General features: G+C 42.5%; 1 protein-coding gene across 2 annotated transcripts in view; it reads left to right on the top strand.

Moving 5' to 3' along the window:
- The first annotated feature begins 649 nt into the window (after positions 1–649).
- The window catches only part of LOC148832810 (1-phosphatidylinositol 4,5-bisphosphate phosphodiesterase gamma-1-like), a 59,920-nt gene continuing 35,466 nt past the window's right edge, over positions 650–25,103 (top strand). For both annotated transcript variants that reach the window (XM_088919062.1, XM_088919063.1), the window contains exons 1-6: positions 650–2,063; positions 16,689–16,838; positions 17,084–17,177; positions 22,109–22,156; positions 23,689–23,773; positions 24,594–24,674. In XM_088919062.1, coding sequence (XP_088775188.1) covers positions 1,805–2,063; positions 16,689–16,838; positions 17,084–17,177; positions 22,109–22,156; positions 23,689–23,773; positions 24,594–24,674 — 717 coding nt within the window. In that variant the 5' untranslated portion in view covers positions 650–1,804. The remainder of the gene's footprint in view (positions 2,064–16,688; positions 16,839–17,083; positions 17,178–22,108; positions 22,157–23,688; positions 23,774–24,593; positions 24,675–25,103) is intronic.

The following is a 25,103-nucleotide window of genomic DNA, read 5'->3' as shown; positions in this document are numbered from 1 at the left end:
TGAAATCCCGTGCTAAAAACATTCTTTAAGAGTGGGATGAGTGCCATAGTGGATCGAAATGACTTTTGTAAAGCTGACTTTTCCTTCAATCTTATCTTAATAAGTTAAACATAGTCATACATGAAAATTGTAGCTCTTACACCATTAAAAATACAATATGTTTCTAAATGGAAACTCGAGAGTGCAGAAGAAGTTGGCAAGGCCTGATGAATATTAACATCAGAAAAAAATGTGCAATAAATAACTGCTGTTGTGGACCATTATGGTATGTTACTTTTTTCCTGCTGCTGAGCCTGAAAACTTTAGCTTAAATTTGAAGCGTTAATCATCAAGGTACAGTATGAAGATGAGTTTCCCCATTCCTGAGCCATGGATACGGTAAACTGTCACACAGACTACAGTTGTTGTTACAGGTTTGTGCCTGAAGATGTCGATGTTTCTAATCTATCTTTTACCTCCCGTGTATTTCTCTTTCTCCTTACTCCGTGTATTTTTCTTCTCTCTCTGCATCTTGACTGTAATATTTAAAAAAAAATCCAGCTGATCTCTTTCCGGCCTACTGCGCCCGTTTCCTCTCCAGGCGCCTTCCATTCTCTGAAAGAGAGAGAGGACTTGGAATAAAAAAGGCTGAGGTGGTGCAGATAATACCATACGCTAGTCGGTCTGAGAAAATACCGTACCAGGAACATGTACACCAGAGCTGCGTTGGCAGGCAGGCAGCGGGGCCTTCACAGGAATGTCGCCGTCTGAGGAGGGAGGCAGCCCGGTGTGAGAGAGAGGGACGCGCGGTGGGATGGAGCAGGCTGAGCGACCACCGCTGGAGTTTCTGTACCACGCTCTGTCCGTCACGGCTGTCTGAGACTCGACTCTCAGTCCCTGTCACTTGTTTCTCCCCTTTTCCTCGCTGCTTTCCTCTCCTCCACAGCCACATCAGCAGGATTAGTGGTGGCAGAATTGCAGCATTTATAGTATATATATATATTTTTGCCGTGTACGTGTTTATTTCGCGCTCTCTGTTTCAGCTCCGGAAAGAACAGATTTTTTGTTTTTGTTTTCCCTTTACTGGTAATTAGAGGTGTGACAGTCGTGTGTCTTGTTCTGTGGCTGGAGGCTCTTGGCACACTCCGTGCAGTGCGTGTGTTTGATGGGTGCACCGTCTCACCACTAGCCATTCCCAGCTCCTCGGCAGCGCAAGGAGCAGTGTGACACGGCACCCTGCACTTTTTGAAGGGATCTTCAGGTACCTTCAGTCTGTGAAAAAAGAAGACTAGGAACTACAGCAAAAACAAAAACTACACTAATTTTTTGTGGAGAGGAAGAAGCTAAAATCCGGATTCCTCCCTTTAGACTTTTGTAACTTTTCCTCCTTACGTTCGGGTCCATACGTATTTTATTATTAGTGTTTCTATTAATATTACAAAACTAATAAGAGACCACTATTTTAAACTTTTTTTAAAATCATTTAGTAAAGTCGTACTTCGAAAGAAGGTCGAAACCTTGACTGTTCTTCATGAAGGTAATCATCAAAAAAGTTAGTGGCAGACGTTTCATCATTTTATAATTTAAATGTAGTATTAGAGGCGACATAACCTGTTTTTTCCGTTTCAATATAGCTACTATTATTTAAACGTTATTTTGTTTTATATGAAGTATTAATTTCTCACATATTTATTGATTTATAAATCCATTCTCTAGTTTTGTAACAGCCATTACAAGTTAAATATTTTCAACACACAACTACCTTGACTTCAGTACTCTGAAGGTATTTGAGCTCAGTTCTGTACCCAGCTGCCATGCACTGACGATGTGCGCGGCTCGGTTCGGCGGGAGCCTCAATGGCTGTCTGGAGGAACACTCGAACGGACCCGGGCCCGCAAGTTCGCCCAGGTTGCTGGACTGGGCCGATGTCGGGTCGCGGATTCTGCGGAGCCTTGAGATCGGGACTGTGATGACCGTCTTCTACCAGAAAAAATCCCAGCGACCGGAGAGGAGAACTTTCCAGATCAAACAAGATGCCCGGCAGATAGTGTGGAGCCGCAACCCGGACAAACTGGAAGGCGAGAGTAAGTGTGAGTCTGGGATCACCCTCTGTCACTGGACATCTTATTCGCTTGACTTTATTTATTAACTTTATTTTTGTGCAATGTATAACAAATTACAAAATGTTTAGGACTTTAAGAAGACGTTCTTAACATTTTGAGAATTATCCTAGAGAGAGCATGCTGCTTTAAAAATTGCAATCATATTCATTGTGTTTGCACAAAAACACATGGTCATTGAGGCATGCATATGTACTTTGCGGACTTTATTGGTGAATTGGTGGGCTTATTGTTCAGGGATGGGATACAGACCACAGCTCTTGTGACATCACTGACTGGAGGGCTGGTATTTGGACGGGTCAATTAAGATATGAACTACATACTGTATAGTAGGGTTTGTAAGTAAAATACTCTTGCTGTGATAACCTCATTGGCTGCCCGACAGAGGCCACACTCTGCACATCTGTAACAACCGCAGCCTGTCCAGGGCCGATGCCTGATAGGGACATTGTGTACTGTTCTACTCCAGTATATAGACTGTTTTGGTGTGCGAATGATGTGTAACTAAATATTTTGCAAAATCTTTGAATATTAGTAATTTGAATCTCTTTTTTCACTTCTCTAATGTATATACAGTACTTCTGTTATATACTGTATACTGTACCCCTGGAATATACATGCCGTATGCTTGATATGAACAGAATATATCCATTACACTACATACAGTACAGTTTTACTTGGTGTACATTCTGCATTCTTTCCACTTACTGGAAATACTGAGGAACGTTGTGGCCTATGTACTGTATTGTATATCTAGTATATGCTGTACCCCTGGTACGTACTGACACAAGCTGGAGCTCCTGTGCTGTCACGTGACAGCTCCTGTGGGATGCTGGAAAAACAGGAAGTCTCTCCCAGTGCAATCATGCAATAATACACAGGGAGCAAGGAAGTGGAAACAGTTGTTCCCATCTTGCCTGTTGCTACAATTTGGCATCAGTGCTACCACCTTCTTGCCCGATCTTGACAGATCTCAAAAGCTCATCAGTGCTGGGCCTGGTCAGCTCTACAATGGGAGACCTCTAAAGAAAAAAGCAGGTTGCTGTTGGAAGTTGTAATGTGGGGCCATCCATTTGGATGAGATTTGTAACTGAAGTCCTGACTGCTTGTCTGATCTTTTCTTCATTAAAGATCCCATGGCACTGTATGTAAGGATAGGTGTGTCTTGGCTTAATTCTCCTCTGAGATTGTAAAACCAGGGCTTCCTAAAATTCCTCAATGAACCCTCCTATAAGGGAGGCTCTTTGGGATCCCTAGGGATGAAAAGCAAAGTATAAATATGATAACAATTCTTTCAATATTGATCGTTTTGCAAAAATATCCCCCAAATTAAATTTCCTGGACCTTACCAATCATGGCCTCCTAATAATCCCCATCTATGAATCCTCCCCACTGATAGCTGGTGTGTGATGAGCATACTGGTGCACTATGGCTGCCATTGCATCATCCAGGTGAGGACTGCAATTTGGAGGTAGTGGAGGGGAGTTCCCATTATCTGTAAAGTGCTTTGAGTGGAGTGTCCAGAAAAGAGCTATGTAAGTGTAAGCAATTATTATTGTGAATTCAACTGCCATGTTAACTTTTTGCATTACTTTTTTTCTTAAAAAAAAGTTACACAACATAAAGTTAAATTGCTGTGCAGATTTACTGGAGGGAGTGCTCACAGTTGTGGTGCAGATCTCCTGGAGGAGCATCACTGCTGCGTGCAATGTGTCTGTCAGCCTTCTGTGTCATGTGACCTGACTGAACAGGGCCATGTGAGCCTCTAACACTCACTTTTGAACTTGCTGTGAGATGCCATAGTCAAAATGTAAAAGAAAGTTCAAATGCATTTTATGTCTTTTATAATGTTAGAATTTTGCATCTGGGGTTGGGCTGTCAAAGTGCCACAGTACATCATGGGATATATATCAGTAAAATTAAGGATTTTTTATAGGACACGCTTGCGATGTCCAGTGAAAGTTTGTGCTGTATATTGAGGCATAGTTGCATTTATTAATTTAGTAGTTCGGGTGGGTAGCTGCGTCAGCATGCGTAGGCTGCAAAGGAACAAGTAATAGGTTTATTCCATGCTGAAAAAAAGAAGAAAGAAAACACAACGTTTCAGCCGTGGAGCCTTCTTCAGGTGTGACACCTGAAGAAGGCTCCACGGCCGAAACGTTGTGTTCTCTTTCTTCTTTTTTTCAGCATGGAATAAACTATTACTTGTTCCTTTATTAATTTAGGCATGGTTCTGCCTCCTTCGGCCTCTCCTGGGAGGCTGTGTTGCTGTCTGTGTGCTCTCAGGCCGTTTGGCAGCAAGTGCACAGGGCCTGGAGAGAGAGCATTAGCAGACAGGCCTCCCTTCCTCCCCCCTTCCTGCTCTTGCTCGCTGCCTCTCGCAATAAAAGGCTTAAGTCTGTGAGCGCTGGCTGTTGCCACATGGCTGCTTTCGTGCAGAGCGTTAGTGCAGCAGGGTTCGGTAAAGCCTTCAGTGTCCACGTCTTCGTTCTCTAAACTGGACTGCATCCTCTCTCTCTCTCTCTCTCTCCATTCCCCTCCTCTCATTTCCCCTCTCTTCCCTTCTTCTTTCATCTCCCATCCTCTCCCATCACTTCTACTTCCTTCCTACCATCTCTTGTCCTTTCATTCCACATTTTGTTTAGTGTAAAAAAAAAGGCCGGCGTGTAATGTAACTTAGTAGCCGTGTTCTGTTTCAGGACGCAGAGGTTTGAAGAGGCATCTGAGAGATGTGTGTGGAAGAACAAAGGGAGTGATAGACCGAGGAAAATGAGGGGCTGGTGGCCCCAGCTGTTTGACAGAAGGGAAATGGGAATTCCTCATAAAGGACTAAGGACTATATCTCCCGCAAGATCATTAGTCTAGGTGCAGCAATCCCATTTCTGGAGCTCTGTATGGGATGAGGGCAGTATGAAAAAATCCGGTTGTGGAGAGCAAGGAGGAAGCAGTCAGAACAATTTCCGAGGGGTGGTTAGATTTTTAACATTAAGAAATTGTGTTGTGACCTGGGATAGGTTGTACACATTGTAAGGGCACCCTTCTGAGGAAACCTAAGAGTCATGCTGCTTGTGGAATAGGTGTTACACTACGGAAAACCAGGGACTGAGGCGGACAGGTTTTACAGACGTCTGCTCTTTATTGTGCATAACTTGTAACTGACACAGAATGGAAAAAACCCGCCAAGGCACCTAAGTACCGTAAAGCGGTAACCTCCAAACCCAAAGTGCAGCAACGTTGTAAACCCCAAATGGACGCTGTGCGCGACATAACACTAGGCCTGACTTCAAGGCCATTAGAAGGGAATATGACATCAGTGCTGATCAGCAGAGGTCATTTGTGAGTCCCAGTGCTGCAGGTTTTTAAAGGTGGATTAAGTCTTTGACAGGTCTATAGACCACAGTCGGAGTGTATTAAACACCTCAAATGTCGAATTAATCCTTTGTGGATGCCTTTTCTCTTAACTGTCCATCCATCCATTTTCTAACCACTTCTTCCAATTCAGGGTCAATTCAGGGAGCTGGATCATTTCCCAACAAGACAGGGTACACCCTGGACAGGACCCCAGTTCATTGCTGGGCAGAGATGCCCTTAACTAGGCAGTCCAATTAAATTATAGATTCAAAGGTCTCTTAAGGACAAAACGAAGGCATATGATGAGGGAGTTTTAAACAATAGACCAACAGAAACAACACGCACTGGAAGGACAAAGTAAATAATTGATTTAGCCAAGTAATAAGATCAGGAGCACGGGACAGAATGAAAAGAAAACAAGATCACAGCTGACGGACAGAATAACTCTCCTCCCAAGGACAGTAATTACAAAATAAATACAACACACAGGAAGGCTTAACAAGGTCTGTGTAAATTTTAGAGTGCTGTAGCTCATGACATGGGACAGAAGTGAGAAATGTAGACGTTACCAACCTTATGCTTATGCTATGCCTTATGCCACATGAAATAACCGTGGTAGTTTTAACAACAGTGATAATTAACATTGTCGTATCCTTGATTTAACCAGGTAAGTCAGGTGAGAATAGTTTTCCCATTTACAACAATGAGTGGACCAAGAGACTTAAACCAGTGTTCCACAGGAGACACAGCAGTGAGAAAAGCAATTTAACATAAATCACATAGCAAGATTCACAATAGCAGGCATCAGGCAAAAAAAAAAGTTGTACTCATACAACTACAAAACTCCTCAGTTGTCTGCTCACTCTGCAGATTAGTTCATTCATTGTCAGCTGCAAATTGAAATGACTTGGGCCCAGCATGCCCTGTGATGGACAGGGTCCTGTCCAGGGTGTACCTTGCCTTGCACCCTTTGGATGCTGGGATAGGCTTCGGTTTCCCTGTGATCCCGAATCGGAAGAGGCACTTAGAAAATGGATGGATGGATGACTCATTGGTAGATGCTTTATGTAAGTTCAGTGTAAAGGAACTAGATCTTAAATTCTATAATGATGCAGAGACCTGCAGTAAATTCTAAAGAGTGTGTTTTTCCAGTGGGAAATCTGTAGATCAATTTAAACCAGTTTCTTTTGTCTAGTATGCAGAGGAGGGTTGTCAGTTAACTCAGTGACAAACCCTATGGCAGACAAGTGTAAGACCTCAAGCAGAGCAGTTTTACAAGTCATTTCTACAAGTCATGATCACTGTCCAGGACGTGGAGTTTGGGCATCCGAACTAGTGTGTGTCAAGAGGAATGTGTAAAATAGAACTTGATGTACTGAAGGAAACCCAACAGCCTTGCATCAGACGTTCATTTCAAGAAGCAGAGCTGAAGCTCAGATTAGATGGGCTGAATATACTTGTGTGTAGAGAATCAGGAAGCATTGCTCGTCACACAGTGAGGAGAATTTCTGAGGAGAGTGTTTTGGCAGCTTTGTGCCTGAGATGTTCGCGGTCAAGTAAAAATAACATGACAGATGGGTCCTCGTTTGTCTTGTTGCTCTTGTTGTGAGACTGCAGCTGTTGATGCTGCTGTTGTTTTTGTTGGGAGGCTTTGCTGTTCTTGCTTTTGGAGTTGTCAGGCTGTAGCTATTGTTGGAATTGTAGTTGTGAGGCTGTAGCTTTTGATGCTGTTGTGAAGCTGTGGATGTTATTGTGGAGGAACAGTGTATGATGGACCCACTCTTAACAGGTATCAGTTATACATGATGCTATGTCAAACCACTCCACTTTGGTGTAACTACAGTACAAAGCACAGTGCATCAGCAAAGCTCTTAACCTTAAGATGCAGTGGCATTTTGCCACACTGACTTTGAAAACACCAGGGAGTCTTCATCAAGGCTTCAGAGACCCACTAGTTTCATTCCGAGCTGTCACTGTCTTGATTAACTCTTAACTGGAAAACTGTTTGAAATGTTGCAAGAGCTGAGAGGAATTAAGTAAGTCCAATCAAATGCATAATGAGATTAATTTAAAAAATGATGCAATTGAGATTTCCGCTGGATTGAAAAGTCAGAAGATGCATTGGGCCTCCAGGACAAATGGGAAGAGACCCATCTAGTTCATTTTTCTGTCAATAGCTTTTGATCCAGGACTTTACTTCAGTCTTTTCTTGGGGGAGAGGAACCTCCAAGGATTTAACAACATGGTTTGTTGTTACAGTATATTGTCCATTTCTAACAATCCTTTGCATGCAAACATGTCTGCTGTTTTCCAGCCTGAAACCTCTTAATTTCCACTTTTATCCCATTGCCCATGTTCTGCTGCTGAACCTGAAAAAAGACAATGGGTTAACATTATCAGTGCATCACAGGAATTGGAATAACTTACTCAAATTCCCCTCGCAGCCTTCACTATTGCAAACTAAAGAGATTAGCTTTCTTTAATCTGCCTGTGTTTGGCATCCTTAAAGCCAGGATTTAACCTGGTTGCTCTTCTTTGACTGGATTCCAGAACAGCTGTAGCAGTGTCTTTTTTGTAACTTGGCAACGCAAATTCTACACAGTATTCCAATAGCCTTCCTTGTGCATTGCGCAATTTTAAACAAGTTCAGCGAGGATTAAGGAATTGCTTGCTTTTCTGGCACTTCAAGCGCAATACTTCTGTTCACATCAGGTCAGCTACATGTCACTGGCATCACATGCCTTGTGGAGTCTTATCTTGAGTTGTCACTGGCTTATTTACCGCCATCTTTTATCTACATGTTGTCCAACACCACAGACATGGCTGGCCCTGCTCCAGGAGAGCAAAGTCCCACGTGTTTTATAGATTACCCTTAACAATCAGCCCTCTAAACCAGGGCACTTTCCCTATGAATCTGCTAATTAGGTAATTAATTCAACTAAGTGATTTGGGGTGAAAAGCTCAACCAAGATACCCAGCCATGTTGTTGAAGCTGATACCCTGGAAAGCTGATATTCAGGAAACTGCTGGATGAGATCATTGGATCAATTAACTAACTACCAAATGGATATTCTGAATGGCCTCCTCTACTTTGTGATCTCTCATTTGTTTTTATGAAAGAAAATGTAAATTAGAAGTTTTAAAATGGGAATAAGATTTGTACTAGAGCAGTAACCTAAGGTATAGGTGTTTTAAATTGAAAGTTACAGGAAAATTACTTACCTGTTTCAATTCTCCACATGAAGAAAACAGCACCTTGCTGTTGCTGGGTACTAAATTCCCAGTGTTTGGGTAAGGTGGAGCACCTGATCTGCACCTGTGGGTCAAAGGTTGGTGGTTCAAGTCCTTCAGCTGACAGAGGAATCCTACTCTGTTTGGCCCCTGAGCAAGGCCCTTAACTGTAGTTGCTCCAAGGGTGCTGTATAAATGGCTGACCCTGTGCTCTGACCCCAAGCTGCTGTGTGTCTAATGGAGAGCAAGCTGGGGTATGTGAAAAGAAAAATTCCTAATGCAAGAAATTGTATATGGCTTATAAAGTGATTTAATATAAATTCATATTTTTTCCATGCTGGCAGTTTTCTTTTTATAGTTAGTTTTTACAAATTTTTACAGTTAGTTTCTGAAAATAGTGGTTTTCATGCCAGAATGCAATTACAAAATTAACCTAAAATACAAAGGCATGTTGCTTTCACAGCATAGGGGTTTAAAGGAATGACCTCTTGGTAGTGATTTCTCAGTAGTGATGAACAATGATCTCTCAGTATTAATCCTAATCTAATTTTCCTTAGTGAGCAGCAGTGATCACTTGGCAGTTGATCAGCAATGATTAGGAATGATCTAGTGATAATCAACAGATGTCTGTAGGGAACTGCAGCAAATTCTTGGTATTCTTAGTAGTAATCTCCAGTGATCGTTTGGTACAGTAGGATCAATGTTTTTCGGCAGTGACCATCAGCAGTTTTCCAACAGTGACTGTAGTGATTGGAAGTGATCTGTTTCTAGTGATCAGTAGTGACCTGGCTCTATCTGCACAAATGATCAACAGCAGAGTAGTGTAGTAATCTACAGTGATCTTTTAGTAGTGATCTGCCATGATCTCACAGTAATGGTGAGATGCAACCTTTCTGTAGTGATCTTTAGTGATCTATTTGCTGTCATTATCAGTGTTCTAATTAGTGGTCTGAACTGATCTTTCTGTAATTTGTGGTAATCTCTTGAAAGTAATTAGCATCAGTCTCTTGGCAGGGATCTGCTTTTTTCAGTTTTCGATCTAAGAAGTACAGTAGCATAGTTGGGTGAGATTTCAAATTGAGTTTTGTTCACTAATTTTAAAAAGTGCAAAACAACAACACAGTCAATAAAAACAGAAACAATTACAATCTTATGAAACTTTTCTAGGTATATACAGAACATGCTTTATAATTCTGTCCGTTTTTGGACTCATACTAACAAATTTGTACATTTGCACCAAAGCAACGTTACATTTGTTTTACCTTTGATGAAAAAAAAGGCAGATCAAAATGATAAGCTGGAAACAACCTAGTGCATAAATTAGTTTATGAACATTGCCCCTGTCTTGCTCTCTCTCTCCCATTCTCCTGATTTCTCTCTTGCATTTTGCACTGGCCTTTTAACCATGATAGATTTTATGCAGTCTTGCTAGAGCGCCTTTTACAGTCTGTGTCATCCATAAATCGCACAGGCTGATCAATACTGCTACAGTACGGACGCGATAACAGCACCCCTGCCCCCACTGCCGGTGAAAAGAGCACCACCTCCCCTCCCTGTACGCGCACTGTGAGTAATTCCGCTCCCTCTTTCCAGCTGGACTGCACAGACCACCCTTACTGTCCTATCTGCTCCTTTCATTCCCATCCTCCCCCTCCCACTCTGTCCACATGGCTTCCTGGAAGTAGGGAATCTGTGTGTATTTGCAATCGATACTTCTCTGTGTTGTCGGTGTGCTGTGTGCGGGAGTGTGTAGGTGTATGTGTGTGCGCTTGTGAGTGCAGGGAGAGACGGGGCTACATAAAGATATTAAGTGTTTTTTCTAAAGCGTTTCGCTTTATCCTCGCCCTTTGCTCTGTTTTGTTTGAACTGGCACTAGTAAATGCCTTGGCCCGACTTGTGTAATCTCGTCATGCAAATTGCAGTTTTAATTTAGCGAGAGAGGGAGGGGATATCCAGGTTCGCCACCGCACAGTTTTTCAGCAAAAACAGTTAATGTATAACTGAAGTCCATAAAAGTATAAGTTTTGCTGATTTTTACTCCACTATAGCTCCGACTCAGCCCATGAAGGGAACCTTACTTCTTAAAAAAAGGAGCTCCACCGATACGCCTCAGTCTTGATGATGCTCTGTGGGTTCTGTCGGGGGTCACACACCCAACCCCAGCAGGACCAGAGGTGAAGGGAAAAAGCAAAGAATTGACAGTCTTACTGTACGGCGCATTGCAAACATATTCAGACCCGTTTTCACAGCTTTTTGCTGTAAAGCTTGCAGCCATGATATTTTAAAGTAGCAGTTAATATTTGTTCTTTACGCAAACCTGCAGGGCATAAAACAAAAAGAAAGAAGTAAATAGATAATACGACAAAAAATGGAAAAGTAATGATTGCATTAATTTTCAAATCCTTTGCTGTCAAAACCTAAATTAGTTTAGGTGCACTTAATTAGCTTATTACACCAGACACTTTGTTAGGAGTCCTTTGTGTGCAGTAATGGTAATTCTCATTATTGTCTCGGTCCTTTGGGCAGGTGGCGAAATTCTAGAAAAGATTCTGCTGTGAATATGCTACAAATTCAAAGACACTGAATATTCTTGCAAGCACAGTGAAGTACATCATTAAGAAGTGGAAGGTGTATAATAATACCCCCACACTGCCTAGATCAAGCTGCCCCTCCATGCTGAACAGCTGAGCAAGGAGGAAAGTGATTGAGGCCGCCATGAGGCTGACTGCGACTAAAACTGCACAGGTCATTGGCTGAGATGGGAGAAAATGGCCATGAGTTCAAGCTGAGCTGCATGGCAGTGGCAAGAAGGAAGCCATTGCTACAGTACAAACAAAAATTTCAAATCCTGCATGGAGTTTGCAGCAAACCATTTAAGTGATACTGAAAACATTTGTTTTATGGTAAGAAGACACAAAATTAGAATGTTCTGGTTTAAAGGGGAACTGCAATGCCATTTTTATATTTCAGGGTTAGAAAGAATCAACATTGTTGAGTGCATTTCAAATCACACTAAAAGTCAAATGTAGACAGGAACTTCCAGAAAACTTCCAATTTACATCACAAAATAGATGTAATTTCCAGGTATGTGCAGAGCCATATTCTGTGATTCAGAACAAGGAAACAGAACTTCTGGAAACGTGTTACAGCCCTATGCCATTGTAAGCAAGCAAGCTTGTGAATACATTTCTTTTAATCCAATAGAAATACTGTTCTTGAATTTGAGTTTTGACAATAAATGCTACTCGCTCTGCATGCAGATCACATTGGAACATTTCTGCGGTGAAATGTCTGCTGCACGACCTGATCCTACATCACATTGCATTAGCTACAGTGACTAGTGAGCAGGAAGGGCCACATCATGTCACAATTTGTGGGAATGGTAATATGAATTTATGACAACATGGCAACTTACAGTATAGAGCTTTCACAAAGTTCAATATTTTGGGCTTAATTTGTAAATTTTTCTATACTGTCAGTGAATTTATTTTGTTACTGAGATTTAATAACTAGTCTGGGAAATTCGGACTGGGGCAGAACTGGGAAGACTATCTGGACTGTCAAGCATGATACAGAAGCATTGTGATATGGGGTTACTTCTCATCTCATCTCTAAAATGGGTTCATCACTCTCTTCTCCTCCTGATGTGTGGTGAGTGTACTGGTGCACTATGGCTGCTGTCACATCATCCAGGTGGGGGCTGCACATTGGTGGTGGTGGAGGGGAGTCCCCATTACCTGTAAAGCACCTTGAGTGGAGTGTCCAGAAATAAGCTATTCAACAGTACGGATTATTAATTTATACTCATCAGTAGGGACTGATAAGCTTGTCAAGAATGAGGGGAAAATGTGTAGATCAAAGTACTGACAAATCTTGTCAAAAATGTGACAAAAATGTGCTTAACTGTTTTAAAGCCTTAGAACTGGGATGAAAATGAATCTCTTGTAAATCTCACACAAGGCCAGAACCCTGGCTGACACATCCTACCCTTCCCTTGGTGGCCAGTTGCTGTACTGATGATTATTAGGGAATCCCCTCACAGTCGGCTAGTGACGTGACGCAGGCTCAAACCTGCAGTCACTGGGTTCAGCCTGGGCTCGGAAGAGGGGTACCTTTACCAGTGAGATGCTCGGAAAACCCATGACATAGATCTGTTAACAGAACTTGCCTGAATGCTTTCAGCTAGAGCTCTGCATCCTGCTCAGTTCATGCTGGAAACTAAACAGGCTGGAAAATCTGTAATCTTTCAGAGAAAGTAATAAACAAAGCTATTGCAGTGGGAAACTAAATGCAAGGCTCATTCATTTGCTGTACCATACAGTCATGTACTGGAGTAGAAGAGTCCTCTGTTATGACTTGTTTAAAGGTCGGTGTCATTGTTGCAATTGTTACCTGTAAGTTAATTATGTGATTGGCACTCCTCTTGATTAATATATGTAGTCGGCCGGGTGGTGAAGATGAGTGGTTAATAAATAGACATACATCTCCTGTGTTTAAACAAATGACACTGCACTGGCCTGTGTCAGGGTCTATTTATTGATTTCATTATCTGAAAGGTACTGATGATGTTGTTCATCTGAAACAGAATACTGAAAGGGAAGAAGTCCACCTTCGTGAGTAGAGGCAGTATAAATCAGGCCAGCAGGCATTAGTCTTCTGTCCGAGTGCTGTGTCTGTTTCTGACGTCAGGTTTTTGTGTTGTGCCTGAGGCTGTGTCACAGATGTATAGATCTCTGTACATCATTGTGTTAGTGAGTGTGTCACAGCGCAGATGGAACACAATAACTCAGTCAATAAGGAGGTACAAATGCGATGGTGTGATGGCCAGAGTGCCTAGTCTCTACAGACTCCAGAGGCGGTGATTGTTGACAACCTAACTGCAAAGACACATGCTTGTCACCGAGCAAGAGATCTATGGAAGTATGTCATTTTGTTTTGGTCTTCTACTTGATGTTGTCTTACACTTGTCTTAGCTCAATGTCCAGACCTGACCAATGCAAACAGGACTGAATCCTGTCAATTGCAGAAAGCGTCAGGATTTGACTGCCTGCGATACAGAGACCATTCAGGTTATGTCAACTTAACTCCACAACAGTTTGAATTTCTCTAAATCTAAGACATAAGCAAGTTGTGACATCCAAGACAAAAATGGAGAAGAATTCTCCCCAAAAAATTGTGAGGTCAGTTACTTTCAAGAATTTAATTTCACTCTTTAAGTGGCAAATGACCTAAGAGTTAGAGTAACAGCCATAGCTGAAAGTCTAAAAGCAGGAGGACCATATTTAGTGGTCTTAAATGGAAACCAATCCAGATTTCCAATGAATCATGTTTGTGACCTTCTCTACCAGAGAAATCATTCACGTTTTTATTAAGTTGGCATTAAATAGACGTCTGCATTTTTTGTCATTTGTAGGCATTTCGTGAGTTTTGCACTGGACATGCTTGTTGTACACACAGGGAATTTGATTAACACTGGTCCATGTTTGGGATTTGGTATCTCAGCTTTGCCCATGTGCATCAGTTATGATAATACTGAAGGGAAAGTTCCCTGTTAGCAGGATTGTGGACAGTGTCTTCAGTTTGGTTCTTTAGTAAAGGTACCATGATGGTTTTGCAATGTTACAGCATAGCAAGGCTATCATTCCATTTTTAACAATGAAACACCAGAGACAGATTACTAGCTGCCAATCTTTAACAACTTTTTAACTTTTAACCTGATCTGTAACAGGTTGACTTTTCAGGTTGGGTTTTAGGGTAGGAAGAGTTCTCTTTTTGCTTTTTAATAAGAGTTGTCAATCAGATTCTTGTAACAACCTGAATCAGCTCATTTTAGGCCGATTGGACCATCCTCACATCTCTTCATTGCTCCTGGGCTTTAAAGAGACCTTTAAAAGGTACAGACACACTGGCCCTCCAACATTAGGATTGGTGACCAGTCATTAAGACAAAATGCCCACACTGCACAACTGCCCTTTTATCAGATTTAGCACAGAGTCATATTGAACTGGTATATGGTAGCTTTATCTGCCAAGTACATTTTATTTAAAAGGAATTGACTCTGGTGTGCTTGGTGCTGCAAAACCATTGTACATGGACCATTCATAAACATATACCATACACAAACAAGACGATAGACATCATTAATACAGGACATGTACTGTATAACTAGGAATTCTGATTAAACAAAAAGACAGCCCTAGCAAAGAAGCTGTTCAGATACTGGGTGGTGCTGGTTTTAATAGACCAGTAACATCTTCCTGAGGGAAGTTTATGAGACAGGTGGTAACCAGGGTGGGAGTGGTTGCCGTCTACTTTACCCTGGAATTGTAAACCTTGTCAATGAAGGGCAGATGACAGCCAATGCCCCTCTCTGCAGACCAAACACCACACTGCAGTTTGCATTCAGCGTGAGCCTCTGAGGCTACATATAAGTGTGATAAGCCCCAAACAGAGAGTGCCAGTTATGATCAGAGTAGTTTTCGTATGGACAATACCCTGGTATTCTACACCTCACCCTCTCACGTACACATCAAAAACCAAATGCCTGAAAAATGCTTCTGGAGCTGAAAAATTGAGTTTTCTGATTTCTTTGTGGCTTTTCAGCATGGAGAAAACTTTCTCTGTTTGTTCTAAGCAAACAGCCTTTCTAAGCCTTTGTTCCCTATTATTTCGCACATACTATACCACATTAAACTGTCCATTTTACTAGAACAATGTGAGTGTAGTACCTTACTCAAGGACACAAGAGCAGTGCCCCACCCTGGATCTGAACTTGTAACCTTCCAGTTACAAGTCTAGTATCTGTAGGAGTGCAAGGAGGCACAGTACAGTCTTATTTCAGGGCAGTTTTGGAATAAAGAAACTGAAAATGGAGATGCGGTTATTCTCTCACACATCAGCTCTGAAACATACAGTAAGCATTTTTACCTTAGATTCTGCCCCAAACAGCTTTCTGTTTACCATAAATCTTGGGTGGGGAAAATAAACATACATTGCATGCTATATTTTTATATCTTTAAAATGTAACACAGATCGGAAATTTAAAAAAATGGCTGTCCAGCTGTCAAGCACTCCTTTAGTGCCCTGGTCAGCCTAAATAAAGACTTTGCTCTACCACATAGACACACAACAAGTGGGCTAACAGCTTCCTTAGAGATGAGGGTAGGCAAATGAGGTCTAATCTCTGCGTATCCTAGACACGGCTCCCTGAAACTATGGCACAGCTGTCCCCCACAAACACCAAGTAAGAAAAAATGGCGTTATACAGCTAGTGGTGACCCACTAAATTGCACACTGGACAAAAAGGATGCAACATTACAGAAACAGTGTCATGAACTCATTTTAAAAAACATTTTTCTAGAACGCAGACATATTGCCCTGCAACTCACAACTGGCAGCCCACTGAAACTAAGCAGATGTGAGCCTGGTCAGTACCTGGAAGGGAGACCTCCTGGGAAAAACTAAGGTTGCTGCTGAAAGAGGTGTTAGTGGGGCCAGTAGGGGGTGCTCACTGTGCAGTCTCTGTGGGTCCTAATGCCCCAGTATAGTGATGGGGACACTATACTGTAAAAAGGTTCCATCCTTTGGTTGAGACATGAAAATGAGGTCCTGACTCTCTGTGGTCATTAAAAATCCCAGGATTTCTCTCGAAAAGAGGAGGGGTGTAACCCTGATGTCCTGGCCAAATTTCCCATTATCCCTTACAAATCCCCATCTCTGAACCGGCTTCATCACTCTGTTCTTTTCCCCACTGATAGCTGGTGTGTGGTGAGTTTACTGGTGCACTATGGCTGCCGTTGCATCATCCAGGTGGGTGCTGCACACTGGTGGTGGTGGTGGGGAGTCCCCATTACCTGTAAAGCACTTTGAGTGGAGAGTCCAGAAGAGCGCTATATAAGCGTGAGGAATTATTATTATGATTAATACTATGCTATAGTCTCCTCTCCCCTTCTTTCCTTCTCTCTGCCCTCCTTTCACCTCCTCCGTCACCTTCTCCTTCTCTCTCAGTTGACATCCGGGAGATTAAAGAGCTACGCCCGGGGAAGTGTTCCCGGGATTTTGAGCGGTATCCCGAGGAAGCGCGCAGGCTGGATCCCTCGACTTGCTTCGTCGTGCTGTACGGCCTGGAGTTCCGCCTGAAGACGTTGAGTCTTGCCGGTCAGTCTGTGCACCTGTCCCTCTCTTCTCTCTTCTGTTCAGAGACATGTTCCATAGATGCTTTATTGGCGGGTCACATTCATTAAAATGGAGCATTATTTATGAAAACTGACATAAGAACCGAAAAACAAAGAATAAATAAGTAAATCTGAGGAGGACTATTATTGGTTCTACTACTCTTCCTTCTGTGAATATTAGATTAAATAAACAGGAATGTTCCTCTTCCTATCTCTCTCTACTGGCAGCATTCAGTGAGGAAGAGGTGAATATGTGGCTGACTGGGCTAAACTGGCTGGTGATGGACACCCAGAGGGCCTCAGCCCCCTATCAGATCGAGAGGTAAGACGTCCAGGCCTTACGACCCCCGTCTTCTCTGCTGTACGGTTCTCTTCAGACCCTCTTCCGCTTCCTTCACAGTCTGTCCTCTGCCACCCTTCGCCCCACACCCTCCCTCCTGTTCTCCCTCTGCTGCAGTCACAGGACTATCCCTCTTTCTGCCTCCTTCTCTCAGTTCATGCCACAGGGCCTGACTGATCCATTACACTACAGCCAAAGCTCAGCAAATACAGTAGCTACAACAGCAACGGCAATTCGTAACCGAAGTGTGAAAGACAAAAACAGGTAAATAGTGAATGATCAGCAGGACAGTGAGAAAAGAACAGCTATGTCTGCTCACTGGCTACAAGGAGAAAATCAAAACTCTCTCCTTCCCTCTGCCTTCTTACTCGCCTCCTCCCCCCAGCTCTGCTACCAAATGTGTGTGAATTATTAATGGCACAGCGGGCTCTGGACTCCATTATACACTCACGGACAGTTATATTTAAAAGCTCGCTGACCCCTTTCAATTTAAGTTAGGATTATTTAGAACTAGGCCATTTTAAAGAAAAAAATTATTGAAACTCTAGAAAAATCAGAGAAATTGTTGTTGTTGTAATATAAATGATATGGCATAAAGCAAGATTCAAATACCAGTCATTCTAATTCAGCCCATTGCACGATTTTGGCACAATAATTCATAGTTAAATTTGAATATTTAATTCAGCTCCTGTACATTGTTAAGAAGTTGTTTTCTAGCAAACACCCATGTTAGAAAGGATGATACAGCCATATACACTTGGACTGCTGTTTAACAGAAGAAAGTGATTTAAATTGTACACTTCAGTGAATTTTAGTTTTGCCTTGTAGTGGATTTTATAAAGAAAGGCGTCTAAGTTGCTGAGTTGGCCCGTTGCTGAAGATGACCTCAGCTGCTGAGGATGAGTTTAAACGCAGGATTGCTGGGAACTGCGAAGGAGGGGAGAGTCAGGGTTGCCTCCCCTGGCAGAGCAGCAGAAGGGCTAAAGAGCCCACAGGACAGAGGAGGCCACAGTCTCGGGTGTTCCAGCAAATTCTCAATCCTCTTCTTCACAGTCAAAAGTATTTTCTTAATGCCAAATATCGGAATTACCAGTTTTGTGTTTTCGTGTTGCACCTCGCATCTAAAAGCCCCACACAGGGTAGATGGAGAAAGTGTAGGGAGACTCTTCTTACCCACCTACTTTGGAGTCATAGTCTGCACAGCCTATTGGAGGCTAAGTGCTTATTGAAGGAGAGGTGTGACCTTCACTGACAGCACGTCAGCCCTGCAAGTGCCCAGCCGTCACTGTGTATCAGAGTGCCAACAGAGCCCTGAATGACTAATGCCATCCCATCCCAACGCTTCCCACTGTTTAAAGAATCCCAGTCACAGTCAGCTAATGACTTGACCCAGACTTGAACCCTTGCTCATACAGCTTAGCCTGCGGTCGGGCAAGTGCCATTTCCAGCTGAGGAACTGGGGAGGCCACTTTACACTTTCGCCTGCAGCTGGAAACAATTTCTCAAAATTCAGAGTAACAGATCCTGAGCAGACAGTGAGAAGTGTAAGTATTGGAACAGTGAAGTTTAATTTGTCATTTTTGCTGTGTACTAATGAAATGTGTATGTCAGATCACAAGGTTAATATGAGGCAAAAGTTTAGATATTCAAGCTCTTGTTTCAGGGCTTTATTCTGCATACAAGTTTAGCTGTGTTAGAAAAATGTATTTTGTTGTTTTCAGTCCCTGTTCCAGCAGCATAAGTATTGGGACAAATGGCTGACAGGTCTTTCTAATTGCTAAGGTGTTCTATGTTTCATTAATTGTGAAAACATAAAAGAGCTTTGAATGTATATTCTTTGTCATAATATGGTTTAACATACAGTATGTATACAATTTCTTCAATTAAAAGCTGTCATTCTGTATTTTAGCCTCATATTTATCTTTTGATAGGAAACACATTTCAACAGTACAGTGCAAAAATGGCAAATGTTGTTTTTGCTTCACTGGCCCAATAATTCAGCTGTTCATTGTATATTGTGTATGAAAATTAACACACTTCAACAATGCCACCCCAGATTCAATATGAACATTAACATGAATAACATTTACTTTGAGTTTGTGATGTTTTTGAATTTCTAAATGTTTCTGCCAAGAAAGCCATGTCACAATGAGAAATTTAGGATTCCTCAGAAAACAATAAGTACTCCAGACTACGAAAACACCAGGTTTGTGGGTCTAGTATGACACCATAACTGTCAGCCTTTGTTGAAAGGAGGTGAACCCTCAGTCAGGTCTTTACAGACGGCTGACTGACCTGCCAGCTAGTTGATGACAGAAATAAAAACTAGAGGAAAGTGCGTGAAAACAGAAAATACAAAGTGCTTAAGAAAGCCACCATAGTGTTGTCATTCTCCAGTGTTTACCAGTGACCCACTATAGTGTTGTCCATTTATGTCTGGTTTGTTGAAAACCATTGGGAGATCAGTTCAGATCAGGAAAATGGAAAGGGTGTTAGCTCAGCGGGTAACTGAGGCTGCAGTTGAATGGAATTCAGATACTGGAGTATATACCGTATACTGAGCATCAAAGAAACATAGGGCTTTATTCATGCTTGTATAATTTTTACAGAAATAAAGTATAGAGATTTTGGATATTGATTAAATGTGTTCAGCATCATTTTGATCAATTGATTAAGTGTGACGGACAGTTATGAAACTCAATTGTCCGTGACCCTTGCATTTGCACTAAATCACCAAATTAGGGACAGGGGTGACAGTTGACCCAATCATCCTGTTGAATGTCAAGATTGGTGAAAACAAAGAATTAGAAGCAAAAAAGGAACCAATAAGCCCTACGTATTCACAATAATAACACCTTGGTGCTGTCAGAACATTGGAGATGGGACTGAGTCACTTCAGGTGGACTCACTAGCAGTGGACCCAAGTCCTATTAGTGATGAATCAAGGTTTCTATAGCATAACATCCAGATGTACCGAATAATATGCTATTTGTTTGCAATTGAAGGAGAGGTCCAAATGTGATGGTCAGGCCAGGAGTATTTGGTTCCTTTAGACCTCCTCTTATAGTCCATGATGGCTGAATTGTAACGAAACAGTTCTTTCAGACCCTATGCGGACGACACGATCCAGGGAAAAGTGAAGAAACACGGGGAAAATATCATGCAGGATACGGGGATGAAAACAGGGGGCGTGTCCTTGGTGCACTGGTGTTCGGGGGAGGTGTAGCCAAGGCAAACAATCCGGGAGAAAATCCAAAGGGGAATCCAAATGAAAGCAAAAATCCAAAACCGGGCGGTGCATCCAAGACAAACAAGATTTAAAAACTGGAAACGGATCGGAACCGGTGGGAGACAGGAACAGGAATAGAGAATAAAACCTTAACGGGACCAGGCGCTACCAAGTCCCGGACTCGCACGATATAGAGACCAAATGCAGAGCCCCGAATAAAGTGAGCGCCTGGCTTTTAAGGAGAACTGAAAGGGGGTTAGAACAGGGAGCAGGTGCAGGCGATGAGTGGAAAACAAGGAAGGGCTGGAGCGTCCTTAAGAGGAGAGGTCTACGAACGTGACATGAATGACTGCACAGTCCTGGGACCTCACTTTGTTTCTGTACTAGGGCTCATCCTGGCATGTCAATAGTGTATGTAGCAGGACAAGACGTGTTCTCATGCTGCTTGTGCAACAGTGGCTTTCTTGCAAGAAAATAATGTTACATGTACACTGTGGTAGCCCCATTCACCTGACCTGATCCCTGTTAAACATCTGAGGATCTGAGGGGTGAAACGGGATTGTGTGTGGTGTCTAGGACTCAGAGACCAGTGAAGAGGTACATGCTTGCCTAAGCTCTATAACATGAATGAGGCAGAAGCCCTCAAGATGGCATCAGAAACCCGGTGAAAAGCATGTGTCACAGAATTATAGATTTTATTGCTTGTGACATTGATGACACATGACAATAGCCTATGACTTTTACATTTGACTCCCTTATGATGAACCTTGTTGATAACAAATGTTAATCAACAAAACATTTGCCATAGTTTTGGTTGTTCAATAAAATGTCAGTGCACTCGCTACAAAAAAAGATTTTGTAATGTCCCTAATAATAACTTTTTGAATTTGTAGTGAAAAAATATATGAGCATAATACAGTAGCTGAAAAAATCAGGAGCTTGATTTCTCTGTTTTATCATGTCAAGAGAGGGATTTGAAGTCAATCATATAGAACATTGGAAGCCAATGCAGGGAGGCTAGAACAGGAGTGATACCCATGTACGTTCTGGGATATAGTTAAGATTCTAGCAAGTGAGTTTTGAACATACAGATTGTTTACAGTGTTCTTAGAAGGGTCAGCAAGCAGTGTATTGCAGTGTATTATTGTGTACCAGATGACAAAAAATCTGATTGGAACAGAATAGGTTGTAATATGCTGGAAAGGAACAAGTAAATGTTTATTCCATACTGAAAAGAGAAGAAAAGAAACAACATTTCGGCTGTGGAGCCTTCTTCAGGTGTGACACCTGAGCACAATACTCCTGGACCAAGTTAAACTGCTGGCCAGCAGCTTAGAATAAGACTTTCTGGTCCCTGGAAAGAATCAAGAAACCTTTAATAGGTATTCTAGTTATACAGTATAAAGCTGATTGGAAAGCTGACATAATATTATTTATTAATGAGAGATTCTGACATTAACAGCCAAGCTATCTGAGGGATAATAGAGAAAGAGAAGAAACTTTGAAAGTAATGAAGCTTTGGCGTAATCTTCACCACAGACGGAGGACAGTCTTAATGGGGCCACTAACAGAGGGGCAGGACATGGCCTGTGGCAGGACAGCACCCATAGAAATGGAGTTCGCTAAAGCTGCCACATTTAAGCCACCTTGTTTTGTGTGACTGTACGCTTGCTCTGTGTTGCAGGTGGCTGCGGAAACAGTTTGACGCCATGGACAGAAACAGAGAGGGCAGGTGGGTCCTGTCAGCTGAACTTCAACTCTGGAACCTGGATCTACATGGGGAACCGGGAGCAAGTCTCATGGCGACAAGGCAGCGGGCTGAAGGGAATAGAGAACTAGCATAAAGTTTTTGCTGTCTAGATTGATAGGGGACTCAGTATTAGGGAAATAAGACAGAGTATCAAAGCTACTGGTATGTATGGAAAGTCATATACTATATACAGTAGGAGTTTAAGTCTAGGGTTTAGGAGAATGTGGAATAGAGCAGTCACCTATCAGATTGTACAATCCATTACAGTATCACACCCAGCTCTTAAATAGTATAAATGAGTTAATTGTTGATTAATGCTGAGAAGAAATTTTACAGGAAATAGTGGAACTCCAATGGGAGTGTCGGAGACTGGGATAGAGAGAATGGGGATAGGGGCTGTGGGAGACTAACATGCAAGACTGGACTGAGGAACATCCTCAGTGAAACAGTGTGTCCAACCACCATCACCCACCCTGGCACCTTCCGCTGTGGGGGGAAGTGGGCGTGCACTTGAGTCCACACAAACAGGATGTCTGACAGGACGTGATAACAGGCAGCCTGGAGGGACAGGAAGTGATGTGGGGGTGGGAGAGAATGACTTCCTGTCCTCAGGGTTGGAAATAGAAATAGAAACTCAATCAAAGGGTGCATGAGAGTGTCTGGGTAATCACAGCATAGCACTCCCAGGACCACAATGGGCCAGACAGCTCCATCTACAGACTCTGTAGGTGAACCAGCACCAGGAAGTTTGCTTGGATTGTATATAGATCAATGATGACTTTTACTAGTACATCAGAGATCTGTACAATTCACATTGAGCAAACATAAAGAGAGCACACTCTCAGCAGTGTCTGACAACTTAGCCATATATATCACACAGGAACAAGTAATAGGTTTATTCCGTGCTGAAAAGAGAAGAAAGAAAACACAACGTTTCGGCCGTGGAGCCTTCTTCAGGTGTGAGACACCTGCGATTTACAGAGACTAGCCTTGAGTGAGGAGAAGCACGCCTTGTTCTAGAACCACACAGCACTGGTGAATCTGGGATTCCAGATCATGGGACTGCCATTGGTGTTTCACACTGCCAGGTGTCTCACACCTGAAGAAGGCTCCACGGACAAAACCTCGTGTTTTCTTTTTTCTCTTTTCAACATGGAATTAACCTATTACTTGTTCCTTTGCAGGCTACGCATGCTGACGCAGCTACCCACCTGAACATATATATCACACACTGACTAACCCAGATGCTCCTGTTAAAATTAGATGTTTTCAGAGCTGTGTATTATTTCACTATCTAAGAGGTTTCACCTACAACAGGGCTCCGAGCTCATCCCCTGCTTTGCACTGCATTTGAAACATTTTTTGGGGATTAAGTAGTGGGCGGTTTTCTGTGGTGTACAATAGGTCTAGAAATAATAATTACAATGATAACTAATAGTAACAATATATATTTTTGAGAAATGTTTCCAGTTTTGCTCCTGGGGTGACATTGTCTGTCTTTCTCTGTGTTCCAGCATCACAGTGAAGGATGTGAAGGCCTTGCTGCCTCAGATCAACTACAGAGTGCCCAATATGCGCTTCCTCAGGGATAAACTACAGGTACTGTGCAGAGAGATTGATGGCCTTTTCAGAGTGAGGCAGTTTGAGCTTGAGTGCCTCATCAAACCATTTAATTACTGTAGTTTCACACTGTGATCCCTAGATTCTGGACAGCAGGGCTCTAGGGTCATGTGAAGGACAGGGAGATGGAGAGACACACAGGACTGTACCTGTAAAGCACTAGACTTACAGTACATGTGTGAACATGTGTCGGAGGCAGGCTGCTGGTGTGTTGTCAACAATCCTCTGAGTCTTCCTCTTCACACTTAGTATCTAAAGATTTTCAAAAACTAAAAACTTTTAGGAATGTTGTGTGGGTGGTAAAAGCTTTTGCCTTTCAACCCATTAAGAAGATAATATGTTCAGCACAGCAAAAACCCATTGAAATGAAAATGAGCATTCTGCAGACCTGCAGGATATGTGCCGATGCCATTCCTGGTGCAAAAAAAATTACTTGTGAAACTGACCATAAACTTACAGCTATCACAAGTTTTTTTTTAAACAAATGCTGTGATGTGATGAACACTGCTGAACAGTAGCTTCTCACAACCTGGCATACTGTAGGCAACCCCAGTAACACCGGAGAAATGTATGTTTTGAAGATTAAGTGAACAGACACCTTCTAAAAGGGAAAAGGCAGTCCCATGATTTGGAATCCCAGATTCACCAGTGCTGTGTGGTTCTAGAACAAGGCGTGCTTCTCCTCACTCAAGGCTAGTCTCTGTAAATAGCAGTTTTTCATAGATCTGGCAAATCCCAGATGCTGTGCTTGAATCACCTTGCGTGAATTGCAGCCCCTTGCACTATGCGTGTTTTTCAGGAGGTGGAGGCACGCTGTGACCTGTCCTTCCCCCACTTCTGTCAGCTGTACAGGACCCTCATGTTCGACGCACAGAAGAGTGTGAGTCAGTGACACCTTGATAGGCTGCCTGAAACACACCGAGATTCATTGAGACATAGTGAGACACTGGAATATACTGCCTGAAACATACACTGTGAGATACCCTGAGATACACTGACACACTAGAATACATTGTGAGATACCCTGAGATACACTGACACACTGGTATATACAGTGAGATACCCTGAGATACACTGACACACTGGAATACACTGTGAGATACCCTGAGATACACTGACACACTGGAATACACTGTGAGATACCCTGAGATACACTGAAACACTGGAATACACTGTGCGATACCCTGAGATACACTGACACACTGGAATATACAGTGAGATACCCTGAGATACACTGACACACTGGAATACACTGTGAGATACCCTGAGATACACTGACACACTGGAATACACTGTGAGATACACTGAC

The sequence above is a fragment of the Atractosteus spatula genome, chromosome 6, assembly GCF_055471065.1.
Source record: "Atractosteus spatula isolate fAtrSpa1 chromosome 6, fAtrSpa1.hap1, whole genome shotgun sequence".
NCBI classification, from domain to species: domain Eukaryota; kingdom Metazoa; phylum Chordata; class Actinopteri; order Semionotiformes; family Lepisosteidae; genus Atractosteus; species Atractosteus spatula.
Note: the sequence above shows the minus strand (reverse complement) of the source record. Positions and strands in the feature narration are given on the sequence as shown.